General features: G+C 42.2%; 1 protein-coding gene across 1 annotated transcript; it reads right to left on the bottom strand.

Annotated features, from left to right (window-relative positions):
• Nucleotides 1-2,208: 2,208 nt before the first annotated feature.
• Nucleotides 2,209-5,401, bottom strand: LOC139220209 (uncharacterized). The gene is made up of 5 exons (XM_070852278.1): nt 5,140-5,401; nt 3,804-3,917; nt 3,568-3,690; nt 3,320-3,446; nt 2,209-2,446 (listed from the first exon to the last, which is right to left on the bottom strand). Exons 1-5 carry the CDS (start codon nt 5,399-5,401, stop codon nt 2,338-2,340), a joined length of 735 nt encoding a protein of 244 aa, XP_070708379.1. The 3' UTR covers nt 2,209-2,337.
• Between the last annotated feature and the right edge of the window lie 9,674 nt (nt 5,402-15,075).

Here is a 15,075-nt window from a genome sequence, read left to right as displayed (position 1 = left end):
AAGTGAAACCATTTGCTCTGCAGTGGACGTGTTCATAACTTTGCTCTTCAAAAGGCTTCTGAAGACTGTTTACTGTTTTTTTTTTTTTTACCTGTGATTTTCAGTCAAAAAACGCACAGGCACCCTCGAGGTGGGCTTGGCCACTCATCAAGGCTTCGTTAATTCTAGATGTTTATTTTTAATGGATCGCACCATATCCCACTAGCTGTGTCTTTTCTCACTTGCATATCGAGTTACTGATCCAGTATCTCGGACTAAATGACCTTTTGGGATTGATGCAGTCTTAGTGTATGGCACTTTGAAATAAGATTGCTTTTTAATCGTCATGTTTTTAAAAGTGAAATCAGCTCCTCGGTCCATTTAAACCACTTTAATTGTGTAGTGATGTCCGTGGGCACTAGAGGGCGTTGCCTCTCTTCTGTGGCAGCTGTCGTCACTTCAGGGTCATTTCTAGCAGGAACAAGGTTGAATGGGGCTGCGTGTTTTTTTGCATTTGAAATAAATGTATTTTCTGCCTGTGCAGTGCTGATTTGCTTCCACATCAGCGAGCCCAAATCTAAAACGTTTGACCGCCTGAGGGAGTTACACCAAATACCGCACAGACCTGCTTCCAGGCTTTGTTGTGTTTTTAGTTTCATTTTTACCTACATTTTTGTCTACAGACAAACTTGTTAAACATCCTGTTTGAGCCCCATTCAGAGACGGCCTAGTTCTCCCGGTCACCCCGGGGTGCCTCACCTTTGCTTGGACCCTGGTCGACCTGCTTGCAGGTCTAGTTGTGTTTCTTCTTTTCCACATTGTCAAATCTGGGATGAAAAGAATCACGATCTGATTGATGCATATCCCAGAGGAGATGACAAGCTGATAGTGTTTTTGTTGTTGTCTTCATTCTGTCAGCTTCAAGGCTTTCAAATGTAATATTTTGATGCCAGAAAGGCAGTGGAACATATTATCACCTTTTGTTAATTTTCTCACGTTTTTGTATTTATCACGTTTTTTTTTTTTTATTAAGAGTGAAAAGTAAAAGATAAAAACATTTAATCATGTTTTCATGCTTATGTAAAATCTGTAAAAGAAGATCTCAAGTGTATATTTTCAGTTTGCAGAGTTTTTTTTCTGTTTTATTTTTCATATCAGACACACACAAACCACTTGGCTGCAGTAAATCCACACATGTGTCAGATTTATGCTCCGTGCAGCCACCACTTATCATTTGGCAATTGTGGTTGCTGACTGGTCAGACAGGGACAGCTGAAAGCAATAATGGCTGCTCTCCCTCGATATACTGTACTGTATGTCAGATCCTGCCTTGACTTTATTCAGAGTGATATCGTTTATAAGTCCAAAAGCACTTACAACATCTGAGTCTGAAGAACGTCTAAAGGCTCCCTGAACGTTCCCGTCAGCTCTCCTGCTTGTCCGCATTCACCTGCGACGTTTATCAGCATGTAAACAATTTCCATTTTCCTGCGGAGAAGCTGAACTTGTGTACAGAGCTCTGTGCAAGACTTCCTTTTTTTTTTTTTTTTTTTAAAAAAGAAGCATTTTGGGGACATTAGTGGAATTGATTTACATCCTTCATTGTAGCCGAGTGTCACTTCTGTCTCCATGCCATGCCTCTTGTTGTTTGTATGCCATATGTTTTGCACATTGTGTACATATTTATATATATATGTAATGCATATTTTTATACATGTGTAACATCCATGGGTTCTCTATTTTGTAAATACTCAGAAAGATGTATATAAGTACTGTATGCCTTTATGTGTCAATAAAATTTGGTGTACTGTGAGCGCCTCTGCAATTCTGTAATTCACACTTGTGTGAAACAGTCAGGGCGGTGCTGCCTCTCAAATACCAGAGAGAGAACAGAGGCAGGTGAATCAAGGAAGGCACTGCATTTGAACTGTGTGTATGAAAGCAGCTTTGTTGGGTTATAGGTCTGTTTGCATATGTTGAGCAATGCATTTCCATCTTCCCCTCAGATAACAGACGTTCCCGAATATATTTTCCTTATACCATGGAAACGGGTCACAAAGATAATTTGATTATTAACACAACATGATGCTACATCAGCAAAAAGACCTTTGATCCTGTAGGGATCAGTTTGTCTAGTGCAGCTTTTAAAGTTTTTAGCATCTGCCTAGTCTAGACAGAGCTGAGACTCTTCACACGATGACTGCAGCCAAACAGCAGCACGTTTGACTGAAGCTGTCTGAGCCTTTGTGCAGATTGCACGCGTGCTTGCAGTCGACTCTGTTCACTTTGCTGATCATTTGTAGAATCAAAAGTCCAGATGAAAAGAGAACCAGGGCTGTTGATAAAGTGACCTCCACGTCAAAATGGCTGCTGGGTGTGTATGTGTGCCTGGCACTGGGGACACTGGTGGTGGACTTCCCTCAGCTGGCTCATGAAGAAAGGAATTAAACAGCAGCCTGCGACGCAGCTGTTGAAGGAAGGAAGAGAGCGAGGATGAGACGGGCACTTTGGGTGACAGGGTCAGCTTAAATCAGCGTTATTTAATTTCTAACTAAAAGTAGACTATGGACTAGAAATAGGTGTGGAAAAACATCTTGGTCAACTGAAATGAAAATAAAAAGTAGTCTGCAAAAACTGACGTAAATGATATTGTGTACTGACATAATGGATGGGTAAAGGGATGACCACATGACCGAGTTACTGTGTTTGTATTCAAGTATTAATACTGAACTTCTTAAAGTGGCCTTTGACAAATACCCTGCATATTATAATTCAAACAAATAATAAAACTAATGCTGAAACTAATAAAAAACTACATTAAAACTAAACTGAAATGACCAAACCTACTCTGGAAACAAACTGAAACTCATACAAATTGAAAAAAAAAAGTCATTTATGCAGTAATATCTATCTGATGTTAGCTAGCAGTAGCTAACGCTGACCACTGTTAGCTACTAGCCGCACGAATTAAAACAAAAGTGTAAAAAAACATGTTAAGCGCTAAATATGTGAAGGGGAAACAAACACATACATAAACCTGCTACAAAGTCGTAGTTAAAACCTTTCGACATTTTACTCATATCCGTCTGTTAAATATGAAGCTACAACCAGGAGACTGTTAGCTTAGCATAAATAATGGAGGCAGGAAACAGCTAGCCTGGCTCTGTCCAAAGGTAAAATGTGTTAACTGGGAATAAAGTGGTGGAAAAAACCCAGAACTTGAATTTCTGTAGTTCATTTGTTGTTAAAATAAATAAATAAATAAAGGAAAAACACATAACGCGTCATTTTGCGAACTAATCCTTTCAGACTAGTTCCAGTGAGGTCTGAGGAGGCGTACCCCAGCATGGAGCACAGGCAGCACACCATCCACACAGCCTCGCCCACTTTGCTGTGGGTCTGCGTGAAGACGACCTCTTTACAGGACGGACACTGGATGACAGCAGGCGTGTGGTCCAGACTGTCCACTTCCCCATGAGAGAGACAGACAGGGGACACTGTTACTGATCACATGTACAGAAAGGCATGACTGAGACTGTGTGTGTGTGTGTGTGTGTGTGTGTGTGTGTGTGAGGTGGTGTGACTCACCTGGAACAATCGGGCCTGTTGGTCCTTCTGGCCGCAGTGTGCTGCCCTCAGGAGGCGGCAGCATGTAGATCCCCCCGTGGGGTGTCTCAGTTTTATAAAAAGCGGGCCACACGTTCGCTTGGCCTGATTTAAAACACAAGCAGTTCACAGAGGTTCCTCAGAGTGACATTAAGCAACACCTTCACGTTATAAAAAGCCTGTATCAGTGTGGGTGCTCGTCCACTGGGTGCCATTACTGAGTGTGGAGCTCTTTCCCTGTTTGTCCAGCTCCTCCTTTTTCAGCAGCAGCTCCTCCAGCTCCTTCTGGATGGCCTCCAGCTCACACACCTGGTCGCTGTCCTCGCCGGTCACTGGTGACACCACACAGGGGGGAGAGGGGCTTTACAAAGCTGGGACAGACCTGTAGCACGCATGTTTTTAAATGACTGCAGTGGTTCTGCTACGGAGGCCCAAAACTGACAACATGGAGTAAAAAGTTATTAGACAAATTAAAAATGGAGCTGAATATATCAATGAATGATATTTTTACTTTTACTATAATTCATTTTGTCTTTGTTTCATTCATTTTGCTTTTCCTCCATGTTTTTTTGTATGCATTAGCTCTTAGCACACCTTCAACCATTTATCATTTTCATATTGTCACCGTTCCCCTGATGATTAGATGAAGACGAGGCAGGAGTATTTGAGGTGGAAAGAAATACCGGCTCGCTCCTGGTGCGTTAGCTAACTTTGTTGGAGTTGAGTTGAAAAGTAAAATGAACTAGTAAAAGATCAAATAAATCAAAATGAATGGTGGCAAACACTTCATCAATCATTAGGAAGCTGTTCTAACACATTAGATAGAAACAAATAGTGATCCCACATTTATCTGTACTGTTGAGCCTCACTGGTTATGCAGCTCACTTTGTTTAATCCATCAGCCAGCGTTTATAGATATATAGATATTAGATATCTATAGATATTAGATAATAGATATACTTGTTAATTATGGATCTTGCTAAATAGTGAGCCTGCATTGATGTGAAAACTGTGGTATAACTGATTATTGATTTATTGATTTCGTGCTTACAGCCGAATCAATAACTGTATTATAAACCATGTCTAAATACTTTCTAAAGGTAGTCTTAGTGGAAAGTGGTACCAAGCTGGGTGTTTTTGTACAAACTGATTGGAGGTTAAAGGAAAAATACAAAGCTTCATATTTCTCTCACCTAACTAACTAACTAACTATATTATGTATTAATGTGCTCGGGTACTACCTAAAATCAAGAGTTAGTTTGTTGTAGTTTTTTTTTCAATCAATCAATTGAATTTGAATCTAATGCAATGAAAGTCCTGAAAGGATGTTGATGAATGAATGAATGAATGAATGAATGAAAAACAAAAAAAAAACATAAATTTGTAAGCTGCAAATATACAAATAAAGCAAATGAGAGACAAGTACAGAGCAGCTGTCAATCACCAATGATCAACAGGATCAATTTTTCTTTAAACTGAAATTTTAAAAGAGATTGAAATTATTTCAGTGGACTGATTCATCATTTTTATCATCAAATTCAGACACTGACTCACTTTCCTCTGTTCCACTGTTGTCCTCTGCCTTCTTTCTTAAGTGCTGCATCTTCAGCAGCAGGAAACGCCTGTTGTGAAGCTGCTGTATGCGGAACTCAATGGGGGTCCGAGGTGGGGGGCCCTTGCCTGGCTCCGGTGTCCCCTGGATGGTTTTAGTCTGGGTGTCAGGTTCATAGTCGACCCCCTGCTTTTGTTGTGGGTCTGAACTGATGCCTGTGTTCACCTCCAAGCTGTGAACAGACCAGCCGTCTGAGTTCTCCATCCTGCCGATTTAATCCAATGATGAATCCTCAAACTGGAGCGAAGCAAACCATGAACAAAAAGCAGCTTAAAAGCAGAATCTGAATCCAATTTAAAAATGATTATAAAAAAATCCAACTGGTTTTCATCACCTGGCCAGTCTTGGCTCATGACACTGAAAGTAGCTTCAACACAGGAGCCACTGGACGAGGTTCAAAGTTCTGTTTAAATGATGTAAACAATTTGCACAAACAGGTGAGGACATAAAACATGCAAATGTTGCCAGGCTGAAGCCGGACAAAGGACAGCTGACTGATTAACTGAAGACTGTAGTCATATTGTACGTTACAAGGTGTGAGCTAAGCAGGGTTATTAGTTCATCGTCATTTGAGTAAACCATTCGCCTTCCTCTTGTATTTTTTTTACTCAGTTGATTTTCTCTGGTTGTTTCCAGTGTGCTGTTAAAAAATACCACACAATGCACAGTAGTGACCTCAGAGAAAAGGTCACAGTCGAGTTCAGATCAACTACACACTATGTTTAATTGTATTTATTTAAGACTTTGAGCTCTGGTTGAATAATTATAAGTCACGTCTGTATTCAAACTACAATAGCACCGATGCTAGTGCTCACTAAATAAATTGTACAGAGACATTTCATGACTTTTTCTGCATCCCCTGATAGTGATACATATCAAGTAGCAATATGTTTAAAGGTCCTGCAAACACATTTTCTCAATCAAACTCTAATATGAACACACAATTTTGTACCAAAGCTGGAACAGTTTTGATTATTCCACATGTGTTTTTGTCAGTGCTCCAGTTAGCTAATGTGTGCCAGTGTCCATCAAATCTGATCAAACGTACGAGTTAGATGGGTTTTATGTGTTAAATTCTAAGTTTTAAAGACTCATGAGGATGTTTTTTCCTAAAATAGCAAACTTTGATAGTTTTAAATTTACACATCCAGCAGTAACATTAGAATCAATTTGTATGTTTTCTCTCTTTGTAGCTCTATTTTGGTCTCCACCAACTCTTCAGCAGCAAAACGCTCTACCATGTGCACCAGCTAGTTGCTAACTTTGTCTCTTTGTTGTTTGGTGCTGAGTAGGTTTTTTTAATTGCTAAAAACAGCTTCTGTTTACAGCTGTGAACAAGGTTTGACGAGACGAGACGAGACGAGACCAACATTTACAAAACAGTTAAGTTGCAGGCTGGAAAACAAAAAGCTGAAAGTTGCCAAAATGTAGAGCTGAAGAGTGGAGCAATAACTCCACGTGGGTTTGTCACTTTGCACAACATCTTTCACATTATATGTTCATTAGTGCAGCTTTGAGACTTTAAGAGCAGGTGCCATGAGTACATCAGTGTGAGTTTAGGCCAAAATATGTGACATTTTCATGTGCGTGTTTCAGAAAAATCAAATAAAATCCAACTATACTAACTAATATATTTGTTAACTTGACTCACTCTATGAAGGAGCTCTAGCTTCAGTTTCACTGTACTCCAGCGATCTTCTGATCCCATCATAAGAACTCAGGCACATGTTACGCTGATAAAGCCCAGTTCAAAGGTCATAGCCAGGCTCTGTGCTTAAATATTTCTGTCTCGGTCGATTATTGGTGTAAAAATAACACGGGCCTTGTGGTGTTTGGTAGCACACAGCGTACCGGCTTGTTCAACTGTGAAATGTGGCAGTTGGCCCCATATGACAGCAGCCAGCGAGCGCAGCATCAATAAAGCCTGGAGTGAGTTGGTAACATCAGCTGAGCAGATGATGTCTGACCTATATTCCACACACAAAATCCCTCCGTACGTATACATCGGTAACGGCCAACAGTCTAATTACATGTGTGCACAGATAAGGAGTCTATTTCATAAGCCTTATCTGTGACCTCTTTTAATTTCCGATATGTCCTTTCATACCACGTTACATTTGGTGAACGTGTTGTCCTCAGCCTGTGTTTCTATGGTGATGTGGAGGTTATCTGGGCCACTGTGCTCATGCTGAGAAAACACAGATGTAACAAAAAGAGGTGAGCGAGAAATCAGAATTATACATTTGCACATTTGAAGTTAGTTAAATGCTAAAGAGGAGAGAAAGAACTCATACCTCTAGGGTGTTGTCCTAGCAGCTGACCACTAGATGTCAGTCTCTTGCACTAAAGCAGGTTAGGCCTACAGAGGATTAGGTCCTTAGTTTACAGGCTGACGTCACTAGTCCTGCAGTGGCAGACCTCCATCTATCCATCCATCTATTCTTTCATCCGTCCCTCAGTGCGTGTACCAACCTGAAATATTAAGGAGCTTCACAAAAGCCTCATTTTTCTGTCTTCTTCCAGACTCACACACTACATCCACTTTACACACACACACACACACACACACACATACACAGACCTAATTTCTCAGTGTGTGTGTGTGTGTGTGTGTGTGTGTGTGTGTGTGTGTGTGTGATGCACACAGATCAAGTAACAGCAAAGTGTGTGTGTGTACCACCTGTCATGGTATTAGTCACCCAGGGAGGGATACACACAGTCTGCGATGGTTAATGAGCTTCATTATTCAGCAACGAAAAGTTCTCACGTATCTTCGGACAATAGTGTTACTGTGATAGATGAATGTTACAAACGTCATCACCTTGACCTGAAACTATGAAGTAAATGAATAAAAGGGTTGGAGGTACATTTTAGGGGGCTCAATCGAAACCTACCCTCTGTTAGAGAGCGCAAATCAATAGAAAATATTGATTAGAGCAACTACCTAGTGAAGCATTTAGCAGCTAAAGAGCCAGATATTTTTTCTCAGGAACTGGTGGAGACCAAAATTGAGATAAAAGGTGGGTGAATATTAAGCCAGGTGGACTGAGACACGACTCCAAATGAATGCTAATGTTGCATTTGCCGGCTTTTGAACTAGCATATTGTGTTTTCAACCACCAACAACAGTAATGAGCTTGTGAACAATGAAGCTTTTATTCAAAATGAAAGTAAGGTCCTAATAATAACACTGGCGTTTGAAGCAACACACTGAGACACGCTGAAACACAACACGCAGCGTTGGAACAGCTCTCTATAATTCCCAGCCATAACAGCGGGCTGTTTCCCATAAACAGGGGTGGTCTCTCAAACCACTCATTCTTTACCCGTAACAACACTGTAACGCGGAGCAGTGATATAGGTCAGTCTGTGTTTCCTGGCTGTGCCGTCACTGTGGCAGAGGAGACAGATGATTTTAACACTCTGCTGTCCACTGTGTCCATCAGGCAGCGAGCTGCACTGGGTCACCCCTCCCAGAGGACGTCTCGCTGATGATGACATACAGTTGCTCAGAGGGTTGCATCATACCGGGATTAGTGTGTGTGGGTGTGGGTGTGGGTGGGTGATCTTATGTATTTCTATACTTATGGGGACCAACTTGGAAACTCCTGTCAGTCATTGATGTCTTTTAAATCCTATTTTTAAACATGCTGTGCTGTAATGTCTTTTTTTTGTCTTTCACTGATCGACCGTTCATTAGTTTAATGTCTATCTACATTTTTGTGGCAGTAGTTCATCCCTTTAGGGTTAGGACTTGTGTTTAGGCTCAAGATTAGCATCATCATGGATACTCACGAGTGTGTTATGACAGTATGAGTGTGTGTGTGTGTGTGTGTGTGTGTGTGTGTGGATGTTCCTGTTCTGTTGTCTGAACAAAACCTTTGTTAGATCCACTTCCCGTGCAGCAACTTGCAGCTGGGCTCTCACACTGACTAATAGGAGGAGAATTTGAATAAACACACACTCACACAGCAGTTGGTTCCACTCGTGGTCTCGAACATGTTGGCTGAACATGAGTGGCTGCAATGATGTCATCAAACTAAGACAGTTTTATGTTTTTTAACATTTTTTCCCCTTTTTTTTGCCAGTCAGGGCAGACAGGCGAGATCACTGCACCACTCAGGCTGAACAGAGGCGAGGAGAGGGAGGAGTGTGTTTGTTTTAAGGGACAAGTAAGTGAGAGGAGAGAGGCATAAAGAGAAGGGGAGAGGGGGTGAAAAGAGGGAGAAAACAGGACGAGGGAGGATGTCAGGCACGCTGCCAGCATGCAGGTCTAATATGAAAAACGATGTCTGCAGCCGCAGTGACAGGCGAGCGAGGATGGATCCAGTTCTGCATCAGACACACTACATCACCCCCCCCCCTCTGTAGACGCCTATCTGCACACAAGTTATGTTCACACACATATCGCTGCTGTAAATCATCTGTTGCAACAAGAGGGTTATGTAATGGAGCTTCCCTTAAAAATCTCAGCACAGCATCAGTCAGCGGTAAAATTCAGAGATTAAAACCCGCACGGCACCTCATTGTTACGCCTTGAACGCATCACAACAAAGATAAATCAAGGTGACAAATCACAAGAGTTTCCTGGTGAGTTCCCCCCCCAGCGCGCCTCCCCTCAGGGTGCACGCTCATTTTTCTCAGGCGGATTGACCTGTCAACGCATCTGCTCTCACTTCTGCTCACATGATCACCTGCAGAAGCTGCTTAACAAGATACATGCAGCATTTTTAACATGAGCGTGTCACTCACATGGGGATGGAAACGTAATCTACACCAATGATAAACTAGCTGAGGGCGCCACATGGTTGCCTTTTAGTGAAAAGTCTTAGATGAATTATGGAAGCATTTTCATCTCGCGAGATCAAAATGTAAATTTGCCCAATACTTTATGACCAAATATCCTGAAGCAATAATGACAGTCTCATCATCCTCGGCTGTGTTTTATTCTTAATGCAAATCAGCCAACATTAGCATGCTAGGAGGCTAACCTTCCCATACGCTAACAACCTAACCATCTGCATGTTAGCATTTAGCTCAAGCGCTTCGGGGTGTAAGAGCAGCCTCCGCTGGACATCAATATTTACATTAACAAGCCTTTGACCAAAATGAAGATGACCTGCTCTTTCTGTGAGCCAGCACAGCGTGTGTGTGTGGAGGGAGGTCTGAAAAAACCAAACACTGAACGTGAATTAGGACCAGAAAAAAAAAAGGCCAAAAAACTGTCAATGGCAATGTGAGAAAATGATGGCAACTTGCCATCATTTTCTCACATTGCCATTGACAGTTTTTTCTATTGTCTCTTTTTGGTCGTTATCGGTTGTTAATGTTGTCAAGTTAAAACCATCTATACAAAAACTTGTTAGAATTATAGCTACTTTCCTCACTGAGGAGTTGGCAGCACTGGTCATTTCATCGACCTGAGAAACGTCGCAGCGTAGTGACACAAGCAGCCAGGAAAGTTTAGCAATAACTCTGTAGATGTGTTCATCCTAAACAAAATGTAATCAGTTCTTTTCAGGGAGTTCATTCCACAGAGCAGGTAGAAGTTTGGGTTCAGGTGTTTTGCATTTTTGAGGACACAGCGCCCCCTTGTGTCCTGTAGGAGTAACTATTTATCACTGTTCCTCCACTCGTTTTCTCTTTTTCACTGTTTTTTCTTTTCATTTATTATATTTTTATATATCTTTACTTTCCACAAGTCATTCAATGATATGTGTTAGCACTGTTCATTTGGGATGAATAAAAACAATGTGAAGTGTGTGGACCTGCCTGTTGTGCTCTTTTCTGTCCAGGGAGCCACATCTGGCCATTTTAGCAGCAAGCACATAGGCCAGAGTTACAGCCACTTCAAATTCGGTCCAAACATTCCCAGGATGTGGATGATGCTCCCTTATGAAGCTCTTGAGGTTTCGCCAAACGTTGTCACCGTGGCAACGCCGTGTTCACCATGAAACAGGAAATTGTTGTATGTTCAGTGTACATTATCCAATCTGTTCCAAACTTGTCATGATTAATAAGAGTCCCAGCATGAAGACACCTACATGCCAGTTAGTAACCACAGTCACTGCTCCACCTAGTGACAACAGGAAGTAAGACTTTTGTGCCAATCATTACTTGATTTGCATGAAATTTTCACAGTGTAGTCAACACTTCATATGCTGAAATATAGGACGTGATTAGTGACTGTTCTCTAGCGCCACATAGGGGACACATGTAACTCCTTGATGCACTGTCCGAAATACATGAAAAGTCTGAGTTTGCGAGGTGCGAGGGCCCTCCAACGCTGCTTGCAGCTTTAATTGCATTCTGCATTTCTTTGATGTAAACTGTCGGTTCTTGCTTGCTGCAACGGCCTGATTCCCCACGGGGATCATTAATGTTTCATCTAATCTAATCGAACCCCTGCTGTCACCACGGAGCTGCCTCACAGTCAACAGCGCAGAGCCGCAGAGCCAGATTGTTACAGAAAATCCTGTTTGATATAAAGCAGACAGAGACAAGCTCACACTGGGTCATGAAAATTAAAGTGATTGTAAGAGAGGCGCAGTAGAAGAGCTGATGATTAACTTTACTGTGCATAAACAACCTACGGGACGGGCCTGCGGGGTAAAGGGTTAACAGCCACATTCACTGTTCCCGTGTGGACGTCTGGGGCTGTGATGTCCTGCGGTGTAACAACCTGCCAATTCACCTGTAAACCTGTGTTTTATGGCTCGTTTCTCCGCCGCGTCTTTTGAAAAATCTCTTTCTCCACATTCCAAGCTCTCCGTCCCCCTGTGAGGTGAGTTAGAGAGAGGCAGACAGAGAGGAAGAGAGACGGATAGAGAGGGACAGAGAGATCATGTGCATCGAGGAGTGTCTGTGGCACAGACGAAGAAGGAGGAGGAGGAGGTGAGAGTGAGAAGAAAAAAAAAAGACAGGGAGGGAAGTGAAAAAGAAATTTAGAAACACAAAGGAACACTTCTGATGCATAATGGTTTTGCAAGGCCGGTCTGACCTGTTCAGGCAGTGCACACACACACACACACACACACACACACACACACACTATACATGATGTTACTTATAGGACGTTCTACCCAACAGCACCACAGGACATGGGAACAGAAACAGCATGTGTCTGTCTCTGTCACTTCCCCCGGTGGTCAGTGGTCTCTTTATGTTCACACACACATTCACGTATGCAGACACACACTCACACACACACACACACACACACACACACACCAGTGCTAAAACAATATATTACACTTAGACTGGAAGCAGGGGAAGTTGTGTGTGTATGTGTGTGTGTGTGTGTGTGTGTGTGTGTGTGTGTGTGTGTGTGTGGCTGCTAAGTCCGGTGCTAATGTGTCCAGCCAGGCAGCACTGATACAACAGTGAGAGCAGAGATAAAGCCGGCTTTGTGTCCAACTCAGGATCTCGGCCACAGAGTGGCTGAAATGGCACACAGCCATTGTCACAGGTTCACTGCGGTCATACACACACACACACACACACACACACACACACACACACACAGAGCTGGTAACACAAACGCTGGCTTGAATCACAGATAAGTGCAATTGCGACACTGTTTAATGTCGGTGAATCATTGCCATATCATTTTGAGACATTCATATAATTAGTGTAAACAAACAGAGCACCGGTCCAGGCTGACTGGCAGGCTCTAATGGCTTCTTTTACAATGTGTGTCACTGGAGCTCATTTCACAGGGGCTCTGCAGGACTGGATGATAAAAACAACATACACAGAGGTGAAAATGATGCTTACAGCTGCATTATTTGATTTTAGTGCCACTTGAGAGCAGATCAAACAGCGCGATGTAATCACGGCAATGACGGTAATAATATTCTCTCTCATTTTAGATAGAGGAGACTTTTCAGATAACAGCTAGCATGAGTTTTAGCCCACCGTCAGTCTTTTTTGGACAGAAAGATGCTGCGTATGAGAAATCACAAACAAAACTACTTGTAAATGTTAGTCTTGAAAGAATTCTACATGCAGCAATCCACTACACTCAAACCAAACACACCGACTATGAAAAGTTGGAGCCAAAATGAGATGTCTGTAACTGGTAAAACTGGACGTGGAAGTTTTTATTCTTCACGTCATGCTGTAAATGTTGGTTCACTGTTGACAGAGAGGTGCACTGGACAAATACACAAATGAATGCAGGAAACTAAAACCACTTTTGTAGGACATAAATAGTCATGTATAACAGGTTTTTAGAGGTAATAATGCTTGAGTCAATGACATGTTACATTTTTCTCAGAGACAGATGTGCTCTGTATGGTAAAGTGCCATAATGTATGATAATCTGACCATTTTGTGACACTTTTAATTAGTAATTGGTTTTAGTCTCATGATCAGGATCAGCAAAATATTGATTCTGCCTCTGTGTTTGCATATTTGTTGTCACGTGACCTCACTCCAGCCAATCATGCTTCATGTAGGCCTCACTCTGCCTCGGTAGAACAGCTTTTGTTCTCTGCGTTTGATCAAAACAAACGAGGCCCATCTTTAATGAGCTTTGTCACTAAGGTATGACGTGTTCCAGTCAAGTTGAGTTGTTAAAAATGCACTTGTCAACCCAGTTATGATTTTAATTAGCTTAGTCTATGGCCTTCACTCTTCTCCTGCAGAATATGAACAGGCTTCCAGCCGTGCTTGTCTTGTAATTTCACTCTGTTACAGAAGGTTATTAAAAAAGACATGGACACGGACTTATGGACACACACCTCCTTCAATTTGCATCATAGTTACGTAAGCTTTAAAAAAAAAAAGGGGGTAGATTAGTAGGTGTGTCAAAAAGTCATTTAAATATGTGTTTTGTAAAAATTACACAATTCCGCCTAATTATTCTTGTGGTTCTGACTTGTGTACGATCCTCAAAATATGATAATTTGAAGCCTCTGGTGTGACAGTTTAACATTTCCCATCTGCTCAGAGAGAACAAACAAGAACCCCAGAACAGAGAACACACAGCTTGAGCCGGGCCCGGTGATTGATGTGGCATCATTACGACACACAGATGCTCATTTTCCGAGTCATTTCTACCAGCTCTGAACTTTGCCGCTGACCGGACACGATGCGCCGTTCTCTCATTGAATCTTACGGCTTCCTCATTTGTCCTTGTCTCCAAAGTCATGTCTACCACCATTTTGACCGGCAACTGAAATCAAGGTTAATTCTATCTCTTTATTCTCACTATTATTTTGTTTTAAATAACCTTTTGGAAGATTTTGAAACATCATGAATTTCAGGTAATGTTTTTCCAGGATATGAAACTTTTATTTGGTTGGGTTTTTACTGCACACGTTGTCATTATGTGTTGTTCCATTCCTCTTAACTTTCTCTGACTCATGCTCTCACTCTCACTCTCTCTCTAATGTCTGCCAGACGCTTTGTGTATGCATGTACAGTGTGTGTGTGTGTGTGTGTGTGTGTGTGTGTGTGTGTGTGTCACCTTTCTCCCACTTCCTGCTGCTAGCTGTAGCTTGTCCAGCGCAGAGCTGGAGCCTCCACCTGTAGAAAGAACAGGGGAAGGTGAGGTGCCAAGTTACAAACGCACCCAATGTCACCGTGTCCGTTCTGCTCCCCTGCCCGCCTCCACACAGTGTCCTCTGTCTTCCCCCTGCCTGCATACCTTCAAAGCACCCCGTCCATTTCTGCATGACTCCGTCGTGTCTCCAACACCGTCCCTGATAATCTAAGGCCTGTAAGCATTGTAATACTCGCGTGCCTCGTTTCTTAATCAATGAGGAAATGATTTGTAGGTACGAACAGAGCCATTCACACAGTACCTTTACCTTGGTGCTCCAAACAGATGGGAGGACGGGATGCTGTTCAACATCTTAGTTCCCCGTAGCAGC

This window comes from Pempheris klunzingeri, chromosome 20, assembly GCF_042242105.1.
Source record: "Pempheris klunzingeri isolate RE-2024b chromosome 20, fPemKlu1.hap1, whole genome shotgun sequence".
Taxonomy (NCBI): domain Eukaryota; kingdom Metazoa; phylum Chordata; class Actinopteri; order Acropomatiformes; family Pempheridae; genus Pempheris; species Pempheris klunzingeri.
The sequence above is the reverse complement of the archived record's forward strand: the minus strand, read 5'-3'. Positions and strand labels throughout refer to the sequence as shown.